The 12479-nt window shown below is 38.6% G+C and overlaps 1 protein-coding gene across 1 annotated transcript in view; it reads left to right on the top strand.

Moving 5' to 3' along the window:
* Nucleotides 1-12479, top strand: part of Lrba (LPS-responsive vesicle trafficking, beach and anchor containing) — a gene marked incomplete at its 5' end in the record, with an annotated part of 597162 nt that overhangs the window by 112161 nt on the left and 472522 nt on the right. Inside the window, 4 exon segments of the mRNA XM_013522882.1 lie at nt 876-984; nt 1524-1605; nt 4101-4224; nt 4516-4708. Coding sequence (XP_013378336.1) covers nt 876-984; nt 1524-1605; nt 4101-4224; nt 4516-4708 — 508 coding nt within the window.

Genomic DNA, 12479 nt, shown 5'->3' with positions numbered 1-12479 from the left:
ATTAGTTTGGATATATTGAATTCTGCAAATTATGAAGTTTTGATTTTAGGGACTTGCATGATTATTTGCATTATATGTGAAGAGCTGGCACAGTACCTTGAGTGTCATGTAGTGCTTTGCTGTTATGTTTAAAATGTTTATTTCCTTACAGACAGTAATGTGCTATCTGTTGTCTCTTATGCCCAGAACAATTTTGAAGTAGGATAGGTGTTGATAAACTGCAATCTTTAAGAATCCAGGTGGCCACCTGGAAATAAAGTTTTATTGGAGTGCAACAACTATAGCTTATTTGAATATTATCTGTGGCCGTTTTCATGATATAAAGGCAGTGCTGAGATGTGACGGGGGCCACAAGGCCCACAAAGCCTAAAGTATGTACCGTCCAGATACTTGTAGAACACTTGTTGACTGGAGAGTGGAGTGAAAGTTTGTGCTAGTTCAGTTTTTAAATTTATGCTTGGAGTGTTGATTTTGGTACATATGTTTACATACTATTCATTTTCTTAAATTATCTGAAATATCTTCCTCCACATTGCTTTTCTCCTGAAGTACTTGTAATTATACACTTACCTGCAGTAGAACCTAGCAGCATGCTGTTGGTGGCAGCCCCTAGTGAAATAAGTGATGGCTCTGAAGAGTTTGGCCGAGGGCATAGCCAGTCTTCTTTGTTTTTAACTTCAGTGGCACTTGTGGTGTACTTAGCATTTGTCTACTTAAAGGCTCGTAGCCTTAAAGGTTCTTAGTTGAGGAGCATGGGAGAGTTACTGAGGTGGGATTTCTCACTTAAGAAACACTTTTGTTTCCTTCGGCCAGCATACACACAAATACTAGTACACAAACTCTGCACTTGATGATTTCTTTCTGTGTATTTGTAGGAGAAAAGCTGAAATTATGCTTGGGCATGGATTGTTCTCATTGCTAGCTGAGCGACTCATGCTTCAGACAAATCTAATCACGATGACCACGTATAACGTCCTCTTTGAGGTAAAAATTTAGTTAGTGTTGACTCTTCTTCATTCCTTCTTATGAAATGTTTGTATAATTGAGTTGCCAGTGTCTAACTAAAATAAGGCTATTTAGGCTTATAATGTACAGTTTTGAAATTATTTATATAAAGGAGATATGGGGTGCATATTTATAAATAATCTGTAAATTACTGAACAGTATTGTTTTACCTGTTTCAGTATTTATCCACTGTATTGACCACTTGATGTCTTATTTTAGAAGCTGCCCCTCTCCTCCCTCTCCCCACCGCCTCCCTTTCTTCCATGCTGGGGTTTGAACCATGGCCCTGCAGCGTGCTGGGCAAGTCCTTTGCCACTGAGCCATGCCGCAGCCCTGGTGTGTCGTTTTATAATTAAGTAGAAGTAGCATTGTAATGTCGAAGTTATTTATCTGCATAAAGTGTTTAGCTTGAAAATATTGGACTGTATACTAAACTTGGATTTATATTCTACTTAGAGTTCTTTAATACTAATGCTAATAGAGCGATTATATTAATGCAATTTATTTTGTTTTTGTAGATTCTTATAGAACAGATTTGTACTCAGGTGATTCACAAACAGCATCCAGATCCTGATTCTTCAGTAAAGATACAGAATCCTCGTATGTATTTTACACACTGTCTTTTGTTACTTGAAAAGGAAGTCGCTGTGGAATACAGATTGTTCACTGGATATTTTATTAAGGGCAGTGCTATAAACTAGTTTTATGTTGAATGTAATATCCAGTTGACCTTAAGTTATGTAGCTTATATAAAGGTTTGAAGAAATATATTTATAAGATCTTGACTTAATGTACAGATTTTTACCAAAGTTCTGAGTATTTTATTTGGTGATGTTAGGTTACATTACATAAACCGTGGAGGCAGTTCTCACTGTGAATTAGTGTCAGTGCAGGAATAGCAGATGTCGGATGAGGCGAGAGTTTCATTCTTTGCTGTTAATGAGCATAGTTTTGTTTACCAGTTTTTTGATATCTAAAATTTTGAAGCACTGATACAGAGTGTCTATTTTTTATCTTGTTTTTAAGATCATGTCATTAAAATAACTGATTACGGGGATTGCCAAGCAAATGCACTACCACTAGGCTATAGTCCAGCATTATTCTTATTTTTTTGTGTGTGTCTTTTTGAGACAGGGTCTTGCTATGCAGTTCAGGTTGGCCTTGAGCTCACTTTGTAGCCCAGGCTGGTCTCAAACTTGCAGTAATCCTGCTGCCTCAGCCTCCTGAGTGTTGGGATTATAGGTATGCACCACTACGCCCAGCCAGCATTATTTTTGAGAGTGAAAAGAGGAGAAAAATCTTAAATTTAAAGAGTTTAGAATATTTTATTACTTTAGTCCATTTTGCACTACTATAGCAGAAAACTTGAGACTGGGTAATTGAAGGGGAAAGAAATTAAGTTTCTCACAGTTTTGAAAGCTAAGATGAAGGCCTTGCATTTAATGTGCCGAGGGCCGCTCTCTGCTTCTTAGTTGGGTACAAGAGCAGGCCGGGCCAGGGCTCCAAAGTTCCCTATGAAGGGGAGAGCTTTGAGGCCTGATCACCTCTCAAAGACTCTGCCTCTCTGCTTCTGTAACACCATTGACACCTGAATTCTAGAGGGTTTGCATTAAAACCATGGCAGTTAACCTAGCACTGGCTCAGGACGAGCGTAGTACAGTGGTTAAAGTCTTAGGAGCCTAGGTCAGCTCCTGCTTACGTGGCTCACTAGTTTTGTGACCTGGGGTATATTACTTAATTTTCTTCAAAATGAGGATAATAATAGTACCTACCTACTTACCATATATGAGTGAAGTATGTTTTTTAAAAATAGTACCTTATGATAGTGCATCCTCAGAACTCATGGCTGTGGTCTTGTTACTATGATTATCACCATCGTTTCAGTCGTTTTCGTAGAGAACTTTTGAAAATGTCATTAAGAGAACTCTTAATAAATTTCTCCCAAAACATCATTAATTGTATGACAAAGGATCTTCATATTTACTAGTTTGAGCTTACTGTTTCAGAGTTACCAGAATCCTTGGCAAAAGCCTGCTTTAGGATTCCTGAATTTTAATTGAATAAAAAATTGATACATTGTTAACTTTAAAATTCAGAGATAAAACTATGGTTATTTGGGGGGATGGTAGCAGGGGCTGAACACAGGGCCTTCACGCTAGCTGGGTCCATATCCCTTTCTAGTTTTTTATTTTGAGACAGTGTCTCACTGAACTGCTAAATTATCCAGGCTGGCCTTGAATTTGAGATCCTCCTGCCTCAGCCTCCCAGGGTGCTGAGATTACAGCATGTACTACTACACCTGATTTATAGCTATATTTTGTTTGTTTTTATCTATGAAGTTTTATATTTTGTTTGTTTTTGTCTATGAAGTTTTGGATTAAATATATATTTTTAAAGGATTTTTTTCTTTAAACTATGTTTTATAAATTTAGTCAGTTTTATACCAGGATTATTACAGTAGCAGTTTCCGTTTTGTAGGGAGATAGGAATGTTAAGTAGGTTTTAATTTCCTTTGGAGTTTTTGTCTCTGTTTTACCTTTAAAATTATGGAAGGAAAATTTCCCAGCTTTTAAAATTCACTGTGATAAAGGAAAGGCCATGTACCTATTATAAATTACGTTGCAGAGTTTGAGAATTCTTTTTATTCTGAGATTTGGATTACAGTATTTTTAAGACCAACTCCGGCATTTGGCAGAGACAGAAAAGGGTTGTTAGCAGCTTTACCTTTATGTAATGTGTTTATAGTGAGGGATTGTTTTACCCTAACCCTTTAAAGTTGCCCTCGGGAGGCGCGGTAGGCCCAGTGGTGGCCAGCACGGTGCCAGCTCCCGCTGGGGTTGCGCCCCACCCTGCAAACGAGCCAGGCCCTGCTGCGCACACCCTGATGGGGAAGAGGGCCAGTGTCTTGTGTGTAAATGCTTTCCAGTGGGTGCTGTGGATCGGCAGTCCTTTCTGTAGGGTTTTTAAATAACACCACAGTTTTTCCATGGACATTTATTTAAGGGAGGCTAAAGAAATAGTGATATTTTGATGACCTCCCACCTTGAATTATTTGTTGTGGTTTGGTTCTTACTTATTTATGAACTGTCTTGCAGAGATATTAAAAGTAATTGCGATCCTGCTGCGAAATTCTCCCCAGTGCCCGGAGAGCATGGAGGTCCGCCGGGCCTTCCTTTCTGACATGATTAAACTTTTTAATAACAGTAGAGAAAACAGGAGGTAAGCTGCACCAGGAGGTGTTTGTTTGCAGTATTCATGTCTGCTTTTGTATGAGCCCAGTTTGTCTTAGAAAAGTTGTTTAAATTATACCAAAAAGTAAAAACGATTCATCTGCATTTGTCATTAAGGGTGTGTGAGTTATATACCAAGGGTTTTCAGTCCTACCTTGTGAACTGTTTGAGTATATAGATGCATGTGTTTTTTGGGATGGGAGAGGTTTAAACCATAATACTTTAGAATTCCTTCAGGTGGCATTTTTTCCAGTAATTCAGAGCCATTTGTAACTTTCAGGAGCTTGCTACAGTGTTCTGTGTGGCAAGAGTGGATGCTTTCTCTCTGCTATTTCAACCCTAAGAATTCAGATGAGCAAAAGATAACAGAAATGGTGTATGCCATATTCAGAATCCTACTTTACCATGCAGTCAGATACGAGTGGGGTGGCTGGCGTGTGTGGGTCGACACCTTATCAATCACACATTCAAAGGTAAGTTTCTTTTTAAAAGTATATTTTAAATATCTATAGTTTTCAGTTTTACTCAAAAAATTCATATACTTAAAATCAAGGAAAAAAGGCTAAAGTACAGGGAAAAGAAAACTTAAAAAAAGGAATATTTGTGAGTTTTTTCAGAATCAAAGTAATATTTTCAAATGTCAGTCTTCTGTGTACTTAATTTACTGAAGTCAAGCCTCATGTCACAGCCGTAGGCATTTTTAAAGGAAGCCCTGCCCGCAGGCGTGGTCTCCGCGGTTCAGGCGCTGGAAGCTTTTGGACACACGGTGGCGCACTGCATTCACAGATGGGGTTTGCTTCCATGATGTGGTGGAGTAAAGAGAAAAGCTCTGGCTGATGTTTGTGCTGGGCTCATGTCACAGTGTTAAAGATTCGCTTGTCTCACTTGTATATGTTTTTCTTTTCTAAAGTTTAGCCAGTGAAGGTTAGTTATTAATGTAGAGCCTTAAAAATTTCTGTGAAATATTGTGGATATACCAAAAGGTATAGAGAATTGTGTATCTCCCACTGTTTTTGAAGCCAGTTTCCCTTCCTCAAATGTTCTGTCTGCCGTTTTTTGTTCCACTCCCACCGCTCCACTAAGCTCAGTGTGGTTTTGTCGTTTCTGTGCCTTGTCTACGCTTTTATTCCAGGTACATAAAACTTCTTTCTTTGCTATTGTGCAGCGCCGGGGATTGAACCCGAGGGCCTTGGCACTGAGCTATGTCCCCAGCCCTTTTTTATTTTGAAACAGGGGCTTGCTGAGTTGCCTGTGCTGGGCTTAAACTTGTGATCCTCCTGCTTTAGCGTGTCGGATTGCTGGGATTACAGGCATGTGTACCACACCTGGTTATGTAGGAGTGCTTTTGTGTGTGTGGTGCTAGGGATGAACACAGGGCTTGTGAATATTAGGCAGCTGCTGTCCCTCTGAGCTATATCTCCAGCCCTAGGTAACTCTTAATCATAAGTAGTTTTCATCCTTACTTATTTACTCACTCATGTATGTATGCATGTATGTATGCATGTATGTATGTTTGTTTTTTGAGACAAGGTCTTCCTGTCTAGTTAGGCTGGCACTGAACTTGCTCTGTAGCCCAGGCTAGCATTGAACTCACGGCAATCCTTTTGTTTTAGCCTCCCAAATCCTGGGATTATAGACATGTGCCACAATGCCTTGCTCTTCATTGTATTTAAACTTAAATGCTATCCAGACAAAGTGGATTTCTTGCAAATTTTTGTTTTTATTTACTATTGTTTGAGATTTTTCCACATTGACCCCTATAATTGTTCATTGTTCTCTCATCACTTGGTGTGTCTACAGTTTTAAAAGTTGGCCAGTTTGAGGAAGTTTAAATGCTTTCTCATTGTAGTCTGAATTTGTACTTTCTTTTCGTTCTGTGGGAGTTCATTATGTATTATTAGTTTTGCTCCTTTACTGGGTAGAACGTAGTGTCTGTGAACGTTTTCTCCAATTTGCGGCTTATCTGTTTATTTTTGGAGTTTCGTATTTGTACCTTCTAAAGAAATTTTGTATTTCAAATAATATAATAAAATCCATTGGTTTGATTTATGGTTTAAACTTTTTGTATCTTGCTTAAGCACTTTTTTTCCTTTACTCAGAAGGAATATAATATATAGCTGCTTATATAACTATAAATTGACTGGAGTGAATAAAGACAAAATGATGAATTTTGGCTTAAGTTAGAATGGTTTCTGATTTTTTAAAGTTCTTACTCTGGATATTTGGTTATTCTCTAAGAATATATTGCCATTTCAGAATTGTAAGTTTTAGGTTTTTGGATAATCTTTAGTTATTTGAAAGTACCTGTGAATTATGCGTTCTGCCTTCTCTTTCTTCAGTGAAAAGACAGAATGTTACTGTCATATAAGGCTTTACAAAGATATCTTAGGTTGGACGAACGACTGTCCAAATTTATGTTTGAGGAAAATGTAATGACTAGTAAGAAAAACACCTGATTTTGTAAAATGGCTTTTTTCACTCACTACCTTTTTGAGGCTGGTCCACTTTTGGTCCAAAACAGAGTTCAGATAACAATTGCCCAAGGACCAAATCCAGTGGACCTGTTTCTATAAATAAAATTCTATTAGAACATGGCCACTCCTAGTCATTTATGTATTAGATATGGCTGTTTTTACACTAGAAAGATAAAGTTGAGAATTTGATACTGAAGCTACCTAGCTCTCGAAGCCTAAAATATTTATGATTTTGCTGTTGTGTAGCTTGTTTTGGCACCCCTTGTGTAACAGTTCATGCTGATAGTGAGCTCTTCTGCTGTCTGCCGTAGTGCATGCTGCAATCAGGACTGATTTTTCTTTTATTACTATTTTGCCCTTTACAAAGGGATCATGAGAAAAATAGGGTTGAATTTGGGCATTGTGTACATTAGATTAGGGTTCAAATATCTGTGGGTGTTCTTGGGCAAGGAAGTGCTAAGTAGAAAGCAGATTTTTCATATTTTTTTTGTTTGTTTTTTTTGTCCTGTAACGGGAATTGAACTCATGACCTTGTGCTTGCCAGGCAGGCGCTGTGCCGCTGAGCTAAATCCCAGCCCCTCATATTTTCTGAAGTGTGTATGTGTCAGTTCATTTTAGTTTCTTCAAATCTATAGGAAGGATGGTTAAAGGACATTAGTAGTTAAAGTATAGCTAGAAGACCTTGGGATCCCATGAAACATTGTCAGGGGATTTGTGACATCCTCTTTCCCTAGCTAAATAGCTTGATGAAGTTGGATTTTCTTTATAAACTTCATTCAGAACAATGTAATGGATATTAAAGCTGATAGGCAACTACTTTCTCCAAGGTCAGGTTTTCTTTTAAAGATAGTTGTAAAACTATGAAATAATAGCATCTTTCTCATTATTACTAGTTTTTGAAAAATGGTATTTTGTATTAATGATATTTTGAATGGTGTTTTTATATTTGTATACATAGGTTTATTATTTTAAAATGAGTTAATATTTATATAATTTCTTTTTATTTCTAATACAATAAATCGTCAGAAATAGCAATCTACATGAAGAAAGAGTTCTTTGGGGATCTCTGTGCTTTTTAAGAAGGATCTTGACATGAGAAGTTTGAGAACTGCTACCTTAGGTAGTCACAGGATATTTAGGGCCAATAGTCTAGTTTTTTTGACGTTTTATTTACAAAACAAAGTAGTTGGACAGATGATGTTGCAGATATTCTGAGCTTTTTAAGCATTTCTAAGTAAACATTTGTATCTGGTTCCCAATCCATTTGTGTAAGCAATGAATGAACATGGACTTTGGAGACAGATTACCCTAACTTGAAGCCCTATATATGGTAATTATTAGCTGTGTAAACCCCGTCAGACTTTTAAACTTTTTTAGCCATCAGTGTGGAAGCTAGAAGTGGTGGTGGTGTGGTGTGTGTATGATGTTGTTAAACTTCACATTTAATGATTAAATCACAGAAGATAGCATCGGAGGTTTGAAGTGTTTTTGATAATTATAGCTCCATCCTTACTCTATGCATTCCATCTAATTGTCACTGTTGGCACACTAGATCAGGCCCCAGTCACTAAATGAAAATTTAATCATATCCAAAATAATTTGTGTAGCATATGTGCTGTGAAATACTATGAAGGAAGGGTTACATTTTGATGCCCAGCTTAGGAGCATGTGGGGCGTTCCTCTCAATCCAACCCTACCCCTCCTCACGTAAAAATAATCACTCTTTTTTTTTTTTTTTTTTTTAAATAATCACTCTTGAATTTTAGCTTATACTTACCTTCTTTTTTTCCTTAAAGTGTATTTTTAAATAATATCTTTTAAGATTGCCTTTTAAGATTGTTGTAAAATGACATTAACTTACATGGGCTCTTCTGGTTTTTTTTCTCCATCAATCTTTTTGTTTCTAAAATTTTCATTGTTGCCCATAGCTTTAGTTCATTTATTTTCACTTATGTGAATAACTCAGGTACTCAAAGGCAAGGATTCATAGAGCTGCGGGTTTCTGACTTCTTGTAGCTGTGACTTGCAGTACTCTGTGCACGCTCAAGGCACACACACACGTGTGCGCAGACCCCAGACCCGCCGCAGTGGTTCGTGTGGTCATGTTTGCCCTTTAAACTGTAGTGTATGGTGATCCATTCTGCTGTTTTCTGTTTTCATTTAAAAAATGAGGATAATGACCCCAATTGTGATTGAAAATGCACTGCTATGGCAAATGTAACAAGGAATGGAATTTCGAAATCCTAAGTAATGTTTTTCCCTTTAACCCCTGATACCATTACCTTTCTTATTTTGTGCATGGTTTTGTCTTTTACCTACTTTTCTGTTAAGTTTTTCTTCTGAGTTTTAGTTCTTTATATACACTCAGATTACTTTCAGGCTAGATATTTCTAATAGTCTCTAGCTTAGGTATTATTTTCTTAGGGATTTATTAAGCTAAAAAGTATCATACGATACTCCTCCACTCCATAAGCACATTGTTTTGTCTTAAAAAAGGAAGTAAGATTTTTTTGCAAACTAATTTCTATTTAATCTTTCATTGTTCCATTGGAAGAAGTATTTCTTAATTTCACTGCTCATTTTGACAAGAATCTTTCCACTGTGTGATTCTAGTCCTTTCCCAGTGTGTCACACTTTATTAAATCTTCAGCTTTATGTGCTTTTCCCCAAATCCTTTCTACTTTTTAGAGTTTAACTACCTGTGTTACTTCTACATGACGGTTTTTCTTACTTTCAGCCGCGTGGGTCTGTATGCTTTTCTCTCAGTCTCCTCAGTCGGTCTCTCGCTCGCTCTCCCGCTTCTTCCCGCTCCTCCCGCTGCCCGGTCTGCAGGCGTCAGTCACCGCCCTCCTCCTTGCACCCCGGCCAGCGTGGATGCTGGATGCTTGCTGCTGTCCATAGCTCCCGTCCCTGAGCAGTTAACTCGCTCCCTCTTTTGTTCTGTCTCTTCTGTCTTAGCTACTGTCTGTGTTCTCTCCATCCTTCTCTGCTCCTCTCTCCAGCCTGCCTGTGTGTGTTTGCTTGTCTCCCCTCTCCCCACTACTGTGGGCTGGGTCTGCACGTCGTAGCCTCTGCCCACCGTTCTCGGTCATTCTGTCTGGTTCTCACTCCTGTTGTCCACTTGCTTTCTTCCTTTCCTCACCTTCATCTTTCCATTCATTCCTTTTTATTTCATTTATTTCATCCCTCCTTTTTATTCTTCCTGCCTTCTGTTTGAGCATTTTCTTGTAACTGGAAGATGAATCAGAAACAAATTTTCCTAATGTGGGAGATAGATAACAAGCTCTAATACAAGGTTGGAGGGCTGTGCGTCCCACAGAAGAGATGGACATGGTGAAAGGGCAGACGGCTTCTCCCTGAGAGTGTGTGAGCAGTTTGTGGAGCAGAGGCCATTGGCTAAAACCTTGCGGAGCAAAGCAGATTCCGGCACACTGAGGTGCGGGCAATGGGAGTCACCGTGAGGAACCGGTGAAGCAGACCCGGAGATGGTGGCACTGAGGGAAAGGCGTGACAAGCTTGCTTAGCGTGCAGGCCTGTGGCCTATGTGCACATAGTCTTGTGGACTGGGGTTGAATCAGATGTGATCATGATCGTGTACATCTGTCATGTTCTGTCATTAGTTGAAAGTGAGTTCTCTGGTGTCTTGCGTTGGCTGCTGGATTGTGGGCTCTTCTTTGGGGGTGAAGGGTTGTATACTTCTTCATGTCTGCCATTGAACTATGCGTAGGAGCTGCATAGTAAACGTTTGTTGCAGGAAGGAGAAGGAAGAACCATACCACAAGGTGGAGATGTTTGGCTCGGCTGTCGTGTGGTCCCGCACCACTCTGGTCTTCTCCTACAGGGAGGGAGCCTTGGACTAGCTGCAGGAGCTGTCCAGGAAAGCGCCTGTGTCACCGCTCCGTGGTTACAGTCTGGGGATCAGTTTTTCAGAGTAGTTGGAATGTGCATTTTATTATGGCTTTCTGGGTTCCACTTTAGAATCTTAATTGTGTTCCTGGAAAAAATTATTTTTAGCCAGGCGTGGTGGCGCACACCTGTAATCCCAGCACTCGGGAAGCTGAGACAGGAAGATTGTTGCAAGTTTGAGACCAGCCTGGGCTGCAGAGTGAGCTCAAGGCTGAACTGCTGTCTCTTTTTTTTTTTTTTAAAGTTTTTTTAGTATTTTTTTTGTTTTGTTTTTTTGGTACTGGGAATTGAACTCATGACCTTGCACTTGCCAGGCAGGTGCTTGCACCGTTGAGCTGTATCCCCAGCCCTGAAATGCTGTCTCAAAAAGACCAAAAAAAACAAAAAAAAGAAAAGAAAAAATTACTTTTCTAATGGATTTTTTTTTTATTAGGGGTTTTAGGGGATTGATCTCAGGGCCTTTGCACTGAGGTGTGACCCTGGCCCTTTTTATTTTTTAATTTTGAGAGGGTCTGGCTACGTTGCCCAGGCTGGGGTTGAACTAAATCATCCTTCTTCCTCAGCCTCCCAGAGTTCTGGGATCACAGACATGCACTATCACAGCTGCGTTGAAAGTCTGTATTTCACAGTAAGTTCTTAGGTGCAGTGGTGTATATCTGCAATCCCAGCTACTGGGGGCACTGAGGCAGGAGGATCTTGTTCTTGAGGCCAGCCTGTGAAATTTATTACACTCAAAAAAAAATTCCATAAAAGCAAATTCTTCTGTACTTTAAAATTTGAATACTCTTCTCAGTGTACAGGAAATTATTTTTGCTAACTTTCATAAAACTCTTCCCTTCCACGCTGGGTGTGGTGTTGCACCTCTGTAATCCCAGCTGCTTGAGAGGCTGAGGCAGGAAGATTGCTTGAATTGACAAGTTCAAGAGCAGCCTGGGGAACATAGTGAGAATTAAGCTCAAATAAAACCAAATAAAAAATTCTCCCCCCCTCACCTGTACACGAAACTGATAATATACTGTACTTTCTAGAAGGCATCGTGGAGGTAAGCAGATGATGAATAAATTGAATATGGACCTCAGTTTATGATACTTCAGTAAATTATTTTTTATTACAAAGAGAAATCTTTTTGTCTTTCTAGGAGGATATATTTGATGTAGACAGTATTAAAGGAAGTGATATTTACTATTTTTCTGTAGTGCCTAAAATCTTTTGGTTTTTAAACTCAGTGTATAGAGAACCTTTAAGTTGTAATTGTGTGTATATAGTTTTTTTTTTTTTTTTTTTTGTACTGGGAACCGAACTCAGGATCTTGCACTTGCCAGGCAGGCACTGTGCCACTGAGCTATATCCTCGGCCCTATAGTTTTGGTTAGTTCACATCATTCTTTACTCCAATGACTCGTGGTTTTAAACATACCTTAAAAATTGTTGCAGAGAAGATAGCTGCTTACAGGAGAAGCCTCTTCAGTCTGCTTTTGGATAGGTACTGGCCTGTGCCTCAGTCTACGATTACATGTGTAAAATGGTGCAAATGCTAAGTTACTTGCAGAGTGTTATTACTGGAGTAAAACTAGATCTGTCACTTCTTGCGATGAAAGTATATTTTGAAAAATAGATCTAAAGCATTACTTTGAGAAGGTAAACAAAGTTTTTGTAGTTTTCACTTGTAATTTTAGTTTAAGTTTTTAGCTTTATTTCTTTTGCTGGATTTTCTTCATTGATTAAAAGGGTTTTCACATAAGACTTTTACAAGGTAGTTTATTTGAATATTGCTATGTTGATTGGTTTGAAATTTTAAAATGCCATCAGTTTTTAAAATAAAACGAACAAATTAGGCAGTTAGGTTCTTCTCGTCAGTATTTAGT

This window comes from Chinchilla lanigera, unplaced genomic scaffold (genome assembly GCF_000276665.1).
Source record: "Chinchilla lanigera isolate Chin_1 unplaced genomic scaffold, ChiLan1.0 scaffold00070, whole genome shotgun sequence".
Classification (NCBI taxonomy): domain Eukaryota; kingdom Metazoa; phylum Chordata; class Mammalia; order Rodentia; family Chinchillidae; genus Chinchilla; species Chinchilla lanigera.
The sequence above is the reverse complement of the archived record's forward strand: the minus strand, read 5'-3'. Positions and strand labels throughout refer to the sequence as shown.